This window comes from Rhinolophus sinicus, linkage group LG07 (assembly GCF_036562045.2).
Source record: "Rhinolophus sinicus isolate RSC01 linkage group LG07, ASM3656204v1, whole genome shotgun sequence".
NCBI lineage: Eukaryota > Metazoa > Chordata > Mammalia > Chiroptera > Rhinolophidae > Rhinolophus > Rhinolophus sinicus.
In genome coordinates this window covers 106,485,109-106,502,116 of record NC_133757.1, presented here as the reverse complement: position 1 = coordinate 106,502,116, position 17,008 = coordinate 106,485,109, and the positions used below count along the sequence as shown (strand labels likewise).

At 32.8% G+C, this 17,008-nt stretch overlaps 1 protein-coding gene across 2 annotated transcripts in view; it reads right to left on the bottom strand.

Moving 5' to 3' along the window:
• Nucleotides 1-17,008, bottom strand: part of LRBA (LPS responsive beige-like anchor protein) — a 560,879-nt gene that overhangs the window by 157,194 nt on the left and 386,677 nt on the right. For both annotated transcript variants that reach the window (XM_019722880.2, XM_019722903.2), the window contains exons 43-44: nt 12,661-12,776; nt 9,811-9,923 (exon numbers count right to left, since the gene is read on the bottom strand). In XM_019722880.2, coding sequence (XP_019578439.2) covers nt 9,811-9,923; nt 12,661-12,776 — 229 coding nt within the window. The remainder of the gene's footprint in view (nt 1-9,810; nt 9,924-12,660; nt 12,777-17,008) is intronic.

Sequence of the window (17,008 nt, the reverse complement as noted above, 5' to 3'; positions counted from 1 at the left end):
CATGTTTATAAAGGACACTAAACAATAGGGTTTAAATGTTTTGAACAGTTCTTAATGCTACTAATGTCTTTTAATCACTTTGTCTATATTTCAGAAAGGTAAAACTCAGACTTTCAAAACATTTGCTGAGATATGACACACTAGATCTATAATTCACCCATCTTGTTAACCTGATCAAAACTAGTATTTGTTTTTGTTGTTTTATTTCTTAATTCTAGTTGACATACAGAAAAACTTATATTTTTAAAGTAAATAAGTTAATGTAGTTTAACAGAATATATTTCTCAGTAAAACTCTACCAATTTTCTTTCCTTCCTACATTTAAAAAATGGTAACTATTTAATTGTCTATTCCAGTTTACATATTGGGCCAATGATAACTATGGTTTTTGTTTTCAGAGTTCACCCTTTCTCCATTTTCAAAAACTTGGTTTACATTATAAATTGTGGACTCATAATAAAAAGAAATCCTTTTATGAAAGTGAGATAATATATAACTTTTGTTTCCGGCACAGTCCTTAGAATAATGTCCACAAAAGGTGCCCAGCAAATATTTAATAATCAATTATTTGAACGAACACATTCATTGAATATAAATAGGCTACTACAAACAGGTATTTATGCTGAGTAAGTCTGCTTATTCAAATAAATGGACTTTGAAAATACAAAATTGGACAGGAACGTGAACATGTGACAAGAAGATAAGTTATTTACACTATCCACTGTAAAAGGCATACTACATATTCACATAAAATAAGTTCTGAATATCACAGGGAAATATAAGAACAAGAAGTTGACAGATACAAGTATATAAAGAAAGCTACAAAGGGATGCAGGTTTTTTAAATGTCTTCTTACCACATTTACTCTTTATTTACACACACACACACACACACACACATGTATATATGCCTGAAATCAGAAGTGTAGTAACAGTACTTATCAAACTTAAAAAAAAAAAAAATTCTAGATGATTTGAAATCATTTTTATGTAAATTCATGGAAAGTATATATGTTCCCTACTCTGAATCTACCCAAATTACAACCAGCACTAAACTAAGAAAATAGGAAGTATTGTGGGATAAAATTGGTAATGCTATGTAAATAAAATAATTCATTGATAAATAATAATAAATGGTCACTCCACACCACAGTAACTCAGGATGATTAGTGAATAAATACTTACTTTGAGAAGGATTACTGACTGGCAGTGTGTTGCTGGTATATGTCAAGATTATTCATCACCCTGACAGTAATATTAACCACAATACATTCAGTTACTTCAGTTTATCAATTTCTGACTAACGTTAAAAAACAATGTCATTGAAGGCTACTTAAATAAAGTGGAATGTTAACCTCTGCTAGAGTCAGGTAGAAACTTCTGCTAGAAGGTAACTTCTAGTAGAAAACCCTATCTGATATACAGACTGCTAATATTTAATAAGTGTAAATTTTTCAAAAGTCACACAGAGAAAACTGTTTTTGTAATTTAAAAACAAAACATCAGCAAATCCTCTAAATGAACATATCTCCTCCACCTACCCTTTCCCTCTCTTCATATATATATATATAGTCACACTTTGTTGAACTTAATTTTAAATTCTGGGCAAAGAGTTGCATAGCCACATTTTAAACTAAATAAAATCACACTGAACAAGTAATAATTTAAAGTTTAAAAAGGTCAGCGTACCCACGAAAAATTTTCTTCAGTGTTATATAAATACTATATAATACAATAAATATATTATATAGTTTGCTATATAGGAACCCCAAATTAAATAACTTGCTAAAGGTCCCTTAGTATAAATGGAGGTAGACTGACACAAGTCTATCTAAATCTTTAATTTCCTATTCTGGTCCTCTGATTTTATCTTTCCAGGATATTTTCCCATATCATTCTGATGTTCCTTTTAGAAAATATCTGCATGTACATTCTACATATTCTACATTCTATAGCATCACTTTTTTTTCTATTAATTGTTTTATTGCTGTAGGGTATTTATTCTTGTTTTGTTTTTAAGGCTTCTTCTGTTTCCTAAATTGCCTGTTACTCTTCTGGTTTATTCTTCTTTTATTTTTCTCTTTTTCGTCTTTCACATTGGAGACTCTCTTTACATTTGCTAACACTTGGTTGTGCCTCCATTTTTAAAAGTGAAGCAGGAAAGAGTGGAGTGAATTCCATGGAGCATCAGTAGCACTTGAACTAGCAGACTTCAGTGAAGGGAAATCAAGTGAACTCACATAGAATCCCCAAATTTAGTAGTTTTTAGATGCTTCCTCTTGAACCAGTCAATATGCCCGGACTAATATAAGCTTCTGTCTTACAGGGTGGGGCTGGTAAGCCTGCCTGCCAGAATTCTGATAGCATGACAGCAGAGAGGTCTGGGGGCCTTCACCATTCAGTACTTAAAGCTTTTAGTTAATCCTCCTGTTTTCCATTCCTTACCTTCAACCTTCCTTTTGCTGTTCTTGGTATTCTCAAATCAGAAACCCCTGGTACAATTTTTCCAAAAAGTAAACCTCACATCTTTTTGCCCAGATAAAGGGAGGGAACCGTTGGATTTTTGAAAGAAGTGGATATAAATGCAAGTATTCAATCTAAAACATTTTTTCTGGTTATAGTACCTAAAATCCACCAGTTCACTGACAAGGACAGATCTGAGATCAAATCCTAGCCTTAACACTTGGAAATGTGTGACCTTGGAGAGTTCCTTAACCTAACCACATCTTAGTTTTCTTATCTATAAAATACAGATAATAACACATTCCTTACAGTGTTGTTGAGGGAATTAAACGAGAGAGCATATGCAAGATGTCTGTTACAGTGGAAGGCATCTACCAGAGCTTCTCTCACTACCCGACAAAGAAACGCTAAACTAGCCCAATACCATTCTTCTGCGTATTAGAAGGTAAATTTCCCAAGACCAGGGAATGCAATTTATACCCAAATCCCTAAAATCAATGTGGATATAACAGCATCCATATATGATGCCTAGATTAAAATATTTTAATGTATTTTGTCAGCTAATAAAAATATCCAAGTGTGGGGTAATTTTTAATTTCTTTTTGTGCATTTGTATTTTACTTAAACACTTTAAGATCCATTACTTACTTCTGTCATATCATAAGGTGTGTTTTTTAAGTCTGAATTCCTTTAGTTTGACTAAAGCCCAATAAATAGAAAAACAAAGTGAAAGTTATAACACCTATCATATTTAAACAATATTGCCCTTCCCACCAAAAAAGAGTGTTCTTTTCCCTCTGTGACATCTAGATAGTATATTGATTCCCTGTATATCTGTTACAGAACAGACTAAAAGGACTGGCATTCGTCAGAAACAGCACTTAAAACTTAAAGAGATAAAGAAGTGTTGTCTGATCAACAACAGTTAAATGTCGGTAGTCAATTCCAGGTCAAGATGCATGCTGTATATTAAATGTGTGTGTTAGGGAGAAATAACTCACATATAAAAACACACAACCAAATGGTAGGAGATAAATGAAAGACCAAGAGAGAAACTCATCTACTTTTTCTTTAAACAAAGAGAGAAAGAGAGAGAGAGCGAAAGAGAGAGAGAGAGAGAGAGAGAGAGAGAGAGAGAGAGAGAGAGAGAGAACACAAAACACTAAGGACAAACAACTGCAACTCATCAGCAAGGAAATAAATTCAGGAGAGCTTTGTCACTTAGTTCTTTTTAGTTATCTCAGAATTTACTCAGAAACACATCCAGACTAGGGCAATGGAAGCTGCTAGTTTAATGATGTGGATGGTACAGCATTGTAACATGGGTTTAAAAAAAAAAAGAAACTGATTTATTGGGGCCAGGACCAAAATTTAAAATTCAGTTTGAAGATCTGATGAAAGTAAACTTTGCTCAGATGCCTCCTACACTGCAAGTCAGGAGGAATCAGGAGATCCCAGGGCAGGTTCATTTCCCCCCAGCGTTTACTTTTCTTGTTTCTACACCAGGAACCAAAATAACAGCTCACATCATGCTTGTACTCTACAGCTGAAAAACGGATGATTTTTCTTTTCCTTCTACCTCAAATTCTCTCTTCCAGTATTTTCCTTCATTTTAAGAATGTGAACTCTAATTATTAAAATATAAAATGCTTGCTTATACTTTGGCCATTCTTGCCCCACCCCCACTCAATTTTCAGTTTATTGTTTAGTAGGATCGTAGCTACCTGATTTCATTATTTCAAATCTCCAGAAACTGAGAGTCTCTGGCCAACAATATTAATCAATAAAGAATCAATAAGGGGAAAAATAAAATGAAAACTTGAATAATAACATCAGGAACTCTCTGGTTTTAACCAAACATTCAGCTTTTTCATAAAACAGGCTTAGTCAAAAAAGCTTGGAGCGTGATCTGGGACAAACACACCAAGAGTAGCCAATTTAGAAAAGCTTTCTTTTTTCAAGCAATAGAATGCTGGGTGTATTTTACCACGTATTTCAGCATGAGGGGTGAAAGGCAACTTAATAACATTAAAACAGATTCAGCAATTGATGCCAAAAGTAGAAGAGGCAACATAGCATATTGCAGTGTTTCTCCAACTTTCTGGAGCAAAACTCATAGAAAGAAAGGTCACTTTAAATCATAACCCACATGTACACACAAACGCACACACACCCCTTAAGCAGAAGATTCACACTGGAAACACACTGATATTTTCTTTTTTTATGTAATGCTATGTATGCTATCTAACCATTTTTTAAAAATGCTAGTTGTGAACTGCACTGGTTTGGTGTTTAAATTCTGGTTCTAACAACTAGCTGTGTAGTTGTGTGCAACTTGTATAACCTCATGGTGCCTCAGTTTCTGCCTCTGTAAAAGACAATTAGCTATCGTAAAAGGTCTTTGTGAGGACTAAAAGAGTTAACACAAGTAATATGCTCATACTGAGCTCAGAGCCTGATATACATACAGTAAATCTCAGTAAATATTAGTTAGCAATAATAAACTAGGATGTTTCTACCTCCTGAAATCCATAGCTAAGGTTTCATTTGCAAATGAATAGGTATCAACTGTATTTCAATCTAAGAACATACTTTTTAAAAAAATATGTATCCAGATTATAGTACATATACTATATATATTTAATATGCCAAAATAACTATGCGGATGATTAGAAAAGAGATCACTGTGTCAGATTATCTTGTTTTTCCTCTCTTAGAAAATTGGTTTACACAACCAATCTCCCCACTAAGGAAAAATAAATAAATAAATCAGAGTAGCAAAGAAAATCTTCCTAGCCTACAAAGGAAGCACTGAAACACTTAGCCATCGTAATTTGTTATTATGGTATGACATTTTGTAAAGATATTCCTGCCCTGATTATAATTTCTTATAAAGAAAGGTCATAAAGAAAATGTTGATTTTTATTTCTTTCAAAGACGTTGTCAAAATATAAAAATCAATGTGTATTTATAAAATATGGATTAGTGTCACTCCAAATTCTATGCATGGTTAGATCTGTCTCCTCATCAGTCAGAATTCTAGACTAGTGATGAAACAACTGGGAAAGTGGAGGGGAAAAAAAAAAATCAACTTCGAAATTGATCCCAACTTTTTTTCAGCTTTGAAAGAATAATTTAAACTATTATGACAGATGAGGCATTGTTAGTACAAGAAAATATTTCATTTTCATCAGATTTTCAGACTAAAAAGGATTTGATTTCCTAAAAGAGTAACAATTCTAATTTGTGATTCTTATAAATGTTGTACACGAAATAAAATTTTATAACTTAGAGACTTTTTTACATCATTCTATTCAGACTTTTTCTTTTCTCAAAGAATGATCAGATAAACATACATTAATTCGGCTTCAGAAAGAAAAATCCCTGTGCAACAAGGAAAAGATTGCAAAATAAAATTGTAGTTTTGTGTCAAAGCTACTAAAACTCCCTCTGAAAAACCAGTGTTAGGGAAATTAAAGGGACATAAATATGCATAAATAATTCAATATATTTTAAGGCTATATCATCTATTTAAGAATGGGGATAAGATCTGTTCATGCTTTAAATTAAGCTTTACACATAATGTTTTCTGCCATTTCACGAGTTTATTTAAAAAAATAGTGATATTTGCTAAGTGTATACTATGGGACAAATTTTAACTCTAGTATAATGGTTACTCATGCAGCTACAGCTTATTTCATGTACAAGATGCATTCCTGAAAATATGTGTATAAACAGGTATTTGAAAATTGAATCACACTGTCAACATTATGCAGACTTTAATACCAACAGGAATCAGATACTTTTATATGGTAAATAACTAGCACTATTTTATATGTGCAAAGTACAATTTTCGAGTATTTGATATATTTGATTATTTCACTAAAAATAATGTAGTTAATTCCAAACTCACTTATTTCCATCAATATTTAATGAAAACAATTAGCATTAGTAAAATTCCATTTTCGTGACCCTGAATGACTTTTGTAGCATTTGTGCTACTGCTGCTTTGTAAGAAAGGAGATATTAGCTAAGAACTTCGTGGTTGAGTGTTAGAGCTCCCCACTTCTTCGTGGCCCTGCTAATTGCACTACTGCTCACTATTCAAGTGTGTACCCTTCAGTTTTTGTTAACAGCACTCTCCTTCCTCAGCCAAAAGAACAAATCTTTCACAATATAAAAATGGATACAATTAAAGGCACTAAATCACAAAAACGGTATTTTTATGTCTTTGTACAGCGGATATGAACATACATGGATACAGATTAATATAAGTAATTCTTGTTTTGGTTTTGAAGCCAGGCTCTCCCCCTTTTTCTTTTTAATCTAACAAAAAAGTACTATTGGTCATCTAGTGGGGCATAAAACAATAGCCTTGTTTATCATATATAGAAGATAAGTTGTAAAGGCATTAGTTAAAACAGTATTTTACCCACCCAACAAAAGTATTTGGCAAGTTCCTTACAAACATCTGTAACAAATAAGTTCAATTTTAATAAAGGATTGTTTAGCTGGCAAATAGTCTTTAACAGCATTTTGCTAATATTATTTCCAGGAAATCTCATAAAGAAAACATCATATAAACTACATTAAAAAATGTTTTGGAGGCTTTCTTCTGGTCAGGTAAGATATTTAGTGGGATAGAGAACAAAAATGAGAGTTAGAGAATGGTGACAGTTGGCAAGGAAAAGTGGTGTGAGGAGGTTAAGAGGCTTAGGGGAGCTCTTGCTCAGAGACAATGATGGCAGAAGACAGAAATACGGCCTCAGCAGAAATATCCAAATGGCCTCCCACTTATCACCATTAGTAACTGTTCCATCAAGACAGAAACATGTACGCTGTCCACAATGCATCTTACTACCCACTGCATCTTGAAGAGCATACAAAAGAAATCCTCTAAAGCATAAAAAAAGTCTTAATAAACTAGTATGTGCTTAAACAGAAGTCCAAACTGAAAGAGTCAGTTAAGGAAAAGAAAAAAAAAAGGCAGTTCTAGAATTCTAGAATATTTATTTAAATCTAATTTATTTTGTAAAGCAAATTTTACCTTTTAACAAATTAATGAAAAGTTAGATTTCTAAAAAACTTTTATATACCTAAAATTCAAATACTGGAGAGAGTAGAATATAATAGCCTGAGAATTAAATAGCTGTCCAGTTTTTTGTTACTGACCTATTGCATGGCTTACTACACAAGTCAAACTAATTTATTATAGTTCTCATTTATTAGACCAGAGAATTCTATACATTCAAGTGAAATACTGCAGGGTCTTAGAACTAATGTACCTACAAGTAAGTAAGGATTTCCTTTAAAAAAAAAAAAAGCAAAAGTAGAAACGAAAACAAAACAAATATTTATCCATTTATGATTCCTCATAATCACCTGGGAAATTCTGATCTGCAGCTAACCTAATAGTAGATGAAGGGAAGTGTCTCATTATAGAATGATTCCCATGCAATACTTACCAAACTAATCTAGGCATTCAATATTAATGTCTGCTAACATCACAAAAGAAAGTAAGGCAGATACTACATGCCCTTGACAGAAGAACATAAAAAACTTCCTACAAAGCAGTCTTGCCCAAAATATCTAATCTGAATTCTATCAACCTTTGGAACCAACTACCAACTTATAAGAAATATAGATGACAAAGGAACCTGTTAGACTATACACAGGGATGCAATAAGCAAACTCCATATGTTTTTTCAATACGTTAGACAGAAAAAAAGATGGAAGAGAAACCTATAGAATAAAGACTTAAGAGATGTATCAGCTGATCACAATATGTGGTCCTTAGTTGCATCCTCACTTGAATAAACAAATTAAAAAGAATTTTGAAAGTTGTAATTTAATTGAAAATGTGATACCTACTGGGAATTTGATATTTAAAAAATTAAGAAATTATTGTTAATATTTTAGGTTTACAAATGGTACTACAGTTGTGCTTTAAAAAGAGACCTTAGTTTATAGAAGCATATATTGAAATATTTATGAATATAATGATATCTAGGATCTGCTTCAAAGTAACATGGGAAGGAGGCAAGAAAATGAGAGCAAAGATAAAACATGAGTAACCATGAGCTGTTAATTGTTGAAGCAGGCTGATTGGTAGATGGGAATTTATTACGCTATTTTGTCTACTTTTATGTAGACTTGAAATTTCCATAATAAAGAGTTAAAAAGAAAAAAAGACGTATAAACTTTATTGTATATCACAAAATGATGATTCAGGAAATTCTCTTTATTGATAATCCAGGATGGAAAAGGAAAAGTCTTGAAGAATAGCTGAAGACATGGGAAAATACTTACAGAAAGTTAAATAAAACGTGTGTGTGTGTGTGTGTGTGTGTGTGTGTGTGTTTGTGTGTGCGTGCACATGAGCGCATGCATGTGTGTGCGTGCACACATATATAAAGTGTAATTATTCGTTATTGATATGTGGTAAATTAACGGTAATTTTTGTTTTCTTATTTACATGTTTTACACTTAAAAATCTAATACAGTTAATATTAATATTTTATAACTTAGGGAAAATGTCACATATATTTTACTTAATTTAACACTTATTGCATGGCAAGTCCTGTGCTAGGCATGGGAGAAAAAGTGAACAAGAACTCTATCATATGGAGCTTAGTTGGCGAGAGAAGAAGAACCCAACAAGTAAGTAGCAGCAGATGTAAAATGCAGGATATTTCAGGTGCTCTGAAAGAAACAGAGAGCAGAATAGCAAGGAAGGAAGGTAGTTAGTAATGGTCTCTGAAGAGGTGACCTACAGCAAAGAGTCAGCCACTCACAAAATAGGGAGACAAACATTAAAAACAGAGAAAGCAAAGCTCTGAATTGGGAAAGATTTATTTTCTATTCAGTAATAAGACAAGAAAACTTTAAGCACTGGATTTACGTGATTCAAAATTAGATTTCGAAGGATTCACTTTGTTGTAGTGAGCAATGGATGAAATACGGGCAAGAGGTAATAGGGAGGTCAGTTAGGAGACCTGGAGTAGGGTTACTTGTCCGTTTATAACAGTATTGCTGAGAAGTTTCCCTGTCTCCTTTATAGGTTTTATCAAATACTAACACCCTTAGAAGTTGCGTTGATATTTGAGAATAATGTCTTCTTAAATGTATGTGGAAAAAAACATATAACAATATTTTTAATTGCCATCAAGTTTTCATGCACAGTACATTTTTCAATTTTCAATTTTAAAAACCTGAAAATTCATTTAAAAGATAAATATATTAAAGCTACAATTATATTTTAAAAGATCAGTAAAAACAAATGTGAAAATTAAAAATAATTAAATATATTTTGAAATGCAAGACAATTATATTTCAGGTGAGAAGTTACCTTGGATAAATCTCTGAAGTTACTTGGCAAGGTGAGGTCCAATTCTTCTGATTCATAATTAGTGATGACCCATGGAAACACTGGGTACTGATTTAAGTCATTGTAAGTCCGTCCTGGGAGGGAGGGGGGGGGAAACGTCATTTAATCTACAATAATGAAATGGTAAGCAGATTCAGAAGTGTAATTTACTAACAATGACAACTGACAGTTTTTGGAGTGCCAGATAGTGTTCTCAGATAGTGCTATCAATGTATTATTTCATTTAATCCTCACAATAACCCTATGAAATTAATGATCATCCCCATTTTATAGATGAAAAAACTGAGGCACAAAAGGCTTGGTAACTTTTCCAAAATGATGTAACTTGTAATGGTGTACCATATTCATAACCAGGTACTCTGACCCCCAAGTTTATGTTCTCGTAAACTACGTTTGACTATTTTTATTACTTGAAAGCCTATACCAAATAAAATATTCTGTATTAAGACTTTAAAAAATAATTTGCAATTTTCGCAAGAGTTTTTCAAAACCAGATTCCTTTCCCTGCTGTTAATTAAGAGTTTTTCAAAATCAGATTCCTTTCCCTGCCATTAATTAACCAACCAACCAACCAACCAAGCCACCAACCAAGTTTAGGTGATTTAACCCGTGGGCATTCATTAGTCATCTATAAAATATGGGAGTTGTACTGAAATTTCTGCGACCGCATTCAAATTCTAACATCCTCTGAACAGCATGCTCAGCATCATCAGTGTTGCTTTCTCCCACTCCTAAATGCTGCCACATACTTTTCTACACTTCTTCTAAATAATGATATTCAATGACACAGTTAACTGGTTGTCAAATGGTTTGGATCTTGTAAATTCTTGTTATTTAATATTATCTTTTAATTCTGCTATTTCTCTAATGCAGGCTCTCATTATTTTTACATATAATTGTTTCCTAACTTTGCTCTCTGCCTAGTTTCTCTACACTCCAATTTATTCTTCATTCTGCCTCCAACTTAGTTCTAATATCACTCATTTGTTCAAAAACTTTCAGAAGTTTCCCAAATAACTGACTGTTAACTCCTCAAACTGACAGAAAATCTTCCACATTTCCACACAACCTTTCCAGTTCTTTCTCATTATGCCTTTATGCACACACACACACACACACACACACACGTGCACATACACATTGCATGCATATATGCAGTAGTCCCCCCTTATCCATGGTTTTGCTTTCTATAGTTTCAGTTACTCTCGCTCAACTGCGGTCCGAAAATATTAAACAGAAAGTTCTAAAAGCAAATAATTCATAAGTTTTAAACTGCACACCATTCTGAGTAGTGTGATGCAATCTCCCACCATCCTGCTCCATCCCACCTGGATGTGAATCATCCCTTTGTCCAGAGTCTCCACACTGTATAAACTTCCCAACCACGACTGTTAGTCGCTTAGTGGCCATCTCGGTTATCAGATGGACTCTGGAGGCATCGCGGTGCTGTGTTTAAGTAACCCTTACTTTACTTAATAATGCCCCAAAAGCACAAGAGTAGTGATGCTGGCAATTTGGATATGCCAAGGAGAAGCTGCAAAGTATACATAAGTATAGGGAAAAAACACAGTATACACAGGGTTCGGGTACTAGTCTTCGTTTCAGGCATCCACTGTGGGTCTCGGGACATATACCCTGTGGATGGAGGGGACGACTGTATACACATTATCTTGTGTGTGTATAAAACTACACCATTAATCAATCGTTTTCTAACTATACTTCATATTTTCCCATCTTTATAAGTTTCCTTATACCTTCAGTTTTACATAAAATGACTTCTAATCTCCCAACTACCTCCTATGCTAGTTAAGGTTACATCTTTACATAAACATAAAATCTCTCCTGCTGTTTTCCTTACTCCCACCAACTGAATGAATATATTTTCCCTCTCTCTGCTTTTAATCCCCATAGTACTTTGCATGTTTTTTATTGAATCAATACCACTCTACTTTAGAATCACATAAATGCTCACACAGTAAGCAACATGCCATATTCTCTTTGTATCTTATTTGCACCTTAACTATAAACCATGTGCGTTTATTAACCTGAATCTCAAATGTCTCATGATTACATTCCCTGTTTTTTTTTTTACTCCAAGTATCACAAATGAAAAGCTATGACAGAGTTCTATTTTTAACTCAAAGTGAACAGGTTTAATGGGTGATTGTCAATGATATTAAATAACTACAGAGCTTGTACAGGGCCTTTTAGTCTTTAGATTTTCATGTATGGGTCATAATATAATATAAATATTCCTTTATTTTATACAGTTTTGTTTTTTCTGTATTATATTTCATTGTTTCATCATATACAGAGGGTGCCAAAAAATGCATACATTTTAAGAAAGGAAAAAACAGTATTAAAATTGCAATACAATGAATGACGCTAGCATTCATTTGATTAACGCCATCTTTTGAGCAAACGTTATACTATACATTGCTACCGTAATTCAATTCAACTCAGAAAAGTAATCCATAGATAATATCTCTTAATATGTGTACATTCTTTTGGCACCCCCCCGTATTTCAATTAAGTTATTAATAGATTCTTAATATTTTATATGGTTAATTTATTCCTACTATTCCACAGAATCCATTCTTACTACATTAAATAGTTGTAAATTTTCATTTTATATCCTTGGAAAATATTATGTATACCCATTTTTAATTTCTCTCAAGTAGCCAATTGTCCATATACTCTTGATGAGGTATTTGTGTAGTAATAAGCTACTTATACCAGCATTCAAAACAATCTGATCATTTCACAACAGGTTTATTGTTTAAAATAAGTCAACATGTGAGCTTAGATTACCTGCTATTGTGTTGAGAAACATCAAGTACTCAAAATTTGAAATCTCTCTGTGTTGCCATCGCTGGGTCATATTAGAAGCTTTAAAAAGTTGACGAGGACTAGCTAATGATATACGCCTGCAATAAAAAGAAATTGATGTAGAATCAATTTAAATGTAAGATTAATTATATCACAATAAATCATGAATATCTGTGCTTATTCAAAATGATATCTGTGGAGTCTGAAGTTATATTCGTGTTATACTAATGAATACTAGAGATGTTTCGATCTACAATTAATTTTAAAAAATGATGTGGACTAGCCACAGGTCTATTGTACATGTTCTGTTCATTAAGGTAAGCTGTCGTTACAATGCCATTATAATATTTAGGTGCCATAAGGTTGATTGATAATAGCATGATTAATAATTCACTGCTTTACTGATATAGTAACTGAGAAATACATCTAAAACTGTATTCACATCTTTCTCAATTTTAATAGTCATCACTTAAAGAGAACACACTTGTAAATTATATATTTAAATATTACGTTTGCATACACTATGTAACAAGGGAAAAAGAATTGTAAAATCTTTTTTCTTTTAAGCTCAGTTTATTTTTATTAACCTCAGTTTATGTATTAGAATTATTAAATAGAAAATACAGTGGAATTATGCATAACATATATTGCCCTTTGTTTTTAAATATAATGATTAGTGAAAAAAATGAAAGTCAAACTTGCTTCATAATTAACACAATTTACTCTAAGTTCACAATTTATTCACATTTTTTACCTAAATTTCATTTTCACAATTGTCTGTAGCATTTTCTCCGGGAAGATTTTATATCTCAATTCATGCAATCTTATTTTTTTAGAAAATTGTTACTTGCCAACACCTTTATAATTTATTCTTTTCAAAGAAAATCAATGATTGTAAACTCTTTAGTTGTCTATTCGGGGGGTAGGTTAAAGATAAGAGACACTATTAATTTTTTTATACAGCTCAATGGGAGACCTATTTTTATGTGTTTTCCTAATACAAGGTAAATAACAAAGGCTATCACTGGTCAGTTGTTAAGTAGCAGTAGGAACGCAGCAGCAAGATCAAGTATTCCATTCAGAGCCTAGAAACTCAGGTAACTATACTCTCCAGTTCTTCCTTCCACTAAGAACAAGGTAACTATTTTTTTAAAAGCTTTATTTGCAAAAGCATAATTTATATACCACAACATTTACTCATTAAGTGTACTATTGATGTTTCTTTGTAAGGAAATTTCTAGAGTTGTACAATTACCACTTGAGAACATTTTTATTACCACAAAACCTTGCCTTATGCCTGTTTATAGTTAATCACCATTCCTATCTCAGCTCTAGGCGGCTATCAATAGAGCTTTACAGAGCTTTTAAGTTTATAGAGCTTTGTCTCTATAAACTTACCTTTTTATGACATTTTGAATAAATGGAATTAGACATCATGTACGAGTAGTCTAATCTTTTGCATCAGGCTCTTTCACTAACCGTAATGTTTTTGAGGTGCATCAATGTGTAAACATGTATTAGTAGTTCATTTATTTTGACTGCCGAATAGTGCACCATTGTATGAATACAGAATATACCATTGTAAGTGCTGAAGATCTATTTAAGCCACTGATTTATTGAATTAAGACTTTTAGGTTTAACTGTAGGAAACCATTACAAAGAGTTCCCAAGTATGATAACACATTTTAGGTGATGAATAAGAGTTTTTTATAATAGAGCTAATGAGTAGGAAAATAAGACTTTTTATTAAGATAAGGAAATCTATGCATTTCTGAGCTGCTTCCTTCTGAACAATAAAATAACCTTACCAAAACCAGGATTTGCATTGTAACATAACTAGCTACTGCTTATAATCCAGAAGGGCACATAAAAGTTGTGATCTTTGGTAGTTTTAAAATATGTCTACAAATTCTTTGATACTTGCTGAACTTGAATTCCCGCCCAGCAAGCCTGGGCTGTATTTAACAACTCACTTGTAACAAATATCAGCAGCAGAAATGATGGCACGTGACTATCAAGGGTAGATCACAAAAAGACATTGTGGCTTCTGCCTCATTCTCTCTTGGAGCACTTGCTCTGGGGGAAGGTCAGCTCCCAGGTCATGTAGACCCTCAAGCAGCGCATGGAGCAGCAGGCTTGGTGAGGAACCAAGGATTACTGCCAAGGGGCCTGTGCGTGCTTCTCGGAAAGTTCTCCAACCTCAGGATGACTGTAGCTTCTACAGCTCTGACTGTTGTTTGTTCACTCTACTTCAATTGCATTTGTAATAAGATATTACCTAACAAAACTGAAATAACACTAATCAAAAACAACTCAAATCAAAACAAAATTAGGAATGCTAAAAGTAAACTTGAAGTTTCTACAGCTAATATGTTTCAAGATTTCAAAAGAAAAATTCCAGTGTTCATTCTCTTCCCAGTCCTTAAATTAGTTAAAAAACTGTATTGATGATGAATCAATACCCACAATAATTAATGATGGTGCTATTTAAATATAGCCAACTGACGAGTACACAGTAAAGAGACGCTATCCCCACTGTCCCAGTTCTCCATACCATGAAAGATGCTTTGACATTTTAATATTTCTCTCAGGTAGTTACTTGAAAAATATAAATACTACTTATTAAGACTATACATATACATATACACACAAAATTAATATTTGAACTCTGATTTACCAGAGGTCAAAGATAAAAGTTTTAATTAATTATAGTTACAAAATCCTTAATATATGGATTTCATATTTATATCAACAAAGAAAAAAATACAACCAACAACATAATGAAATATTTAACAAAGTGATAAAAAATGTTACTCTGATTTTTCATACATGCTAAGTAACAGCACACGATAATGTGTAGGTAATAAACAATTTTGCAACTTATTGTAAATACAGAGTTTATTATTTCCATGATCTTTATTGACACAAAATTTAATGTAACATTTACCAACCTTAAGTGTAGACTTGAATAAGGTTTGAATATATATATTTCTGTAACCACCATCACAGTGAAGATATACTCCAAAAAGCCCCCTCACCTCCCTTTGCAGCTAATGCCTTTGTCCCAGAGTTCCTGGTCCTTGATAACCAATGATCTGCTATCTGTCACTCTACAGTATTGTTTTTTCAATAATTTCACATAAATAGAATCACAGCCCATGGCTATGATGAATAGAGCCCATGCGCCTAACTTCTTTGACTTAGCATAATGCTTGTGAAATTCACCCATATTGTTGCATGTATTGGCAGTCAATTCCTTTTTATTTCTGAGTAGTATTTCACTGTGTGGATGCACTACAATCTCTTGATATTATACAGTCTCTTACATATTATAGACATTAGGGACTATTATGAGTAACTGCTATTATATTTGCTTTCAAGTGAATGTGCATATTTTCATTATTCTTGGTAAACACCTAGGAGTGAAACTTATAGGACATAAATTAAGTGCATATTTAACTTTGTAAGAAAGCTGGCAAGTTGTGTTCCATTGTGATTATACTCGTTTATATTTCTACTAGCATGGTTCTAGAGTTCCTGATTCTGTGTGTATCCTTATTAATATTTCACATTCTTTATCCTTTTCTACTTTTAAAAATCAAGTTTGTTGAATAAATTACATAGCATAAAATCCATCCTGTTAAAAATATACAATGCAATGAGCTTTGCCAAACAAATACAGTTGTGTAATACCACAAGAATCAAGATATGAAATACTTCCATGACATCAAGTTTCCCTCATAACTTCCATTATAACTACTCCGCCCCTTCACACTCCAGCCCCTTGCAACCACTGATCTGATTTCTATCCAAATAGTTTTATGTTTTCCAAAATGTTTTATGAATGGAATCATACAGCATGTAGTCCTTTGTATTGGCTTCTTTCACCTGGTATAATGTTTTTCAAATTCATCCACGTTGTTCCATACATCAGTAGGTCATTCCGTTCTATTGCTGAGTAATATATTTTATTGTGTGGATGTACTACAATTTATCTATTCACTAGTTGATGATCATCTTGGCTATTTCCAATTTTTTGTGACTATGAATACAGCTGTTATATTTGTGAACAGGTCACTGAATGAATATGTATTTTCATTTCACTAAGGTAAATGCCTTCAAATGAGACTTAAAACGGTGGATGGTGAGTATATGGTTAGTTCTATATGAAACTGCGAAACTTCTTCCAAAACAGCCATGCCTCTTTCCCATTAGCAACATGTGAAATTCTAGTTACTCTGCATCATTATTAGCTCTTGGTATTGCCAGTTTTTAAAAAGTCATTCTAAAAGGTGTGCCATTTTCACACTATGGTTTTTAATTGGCATTT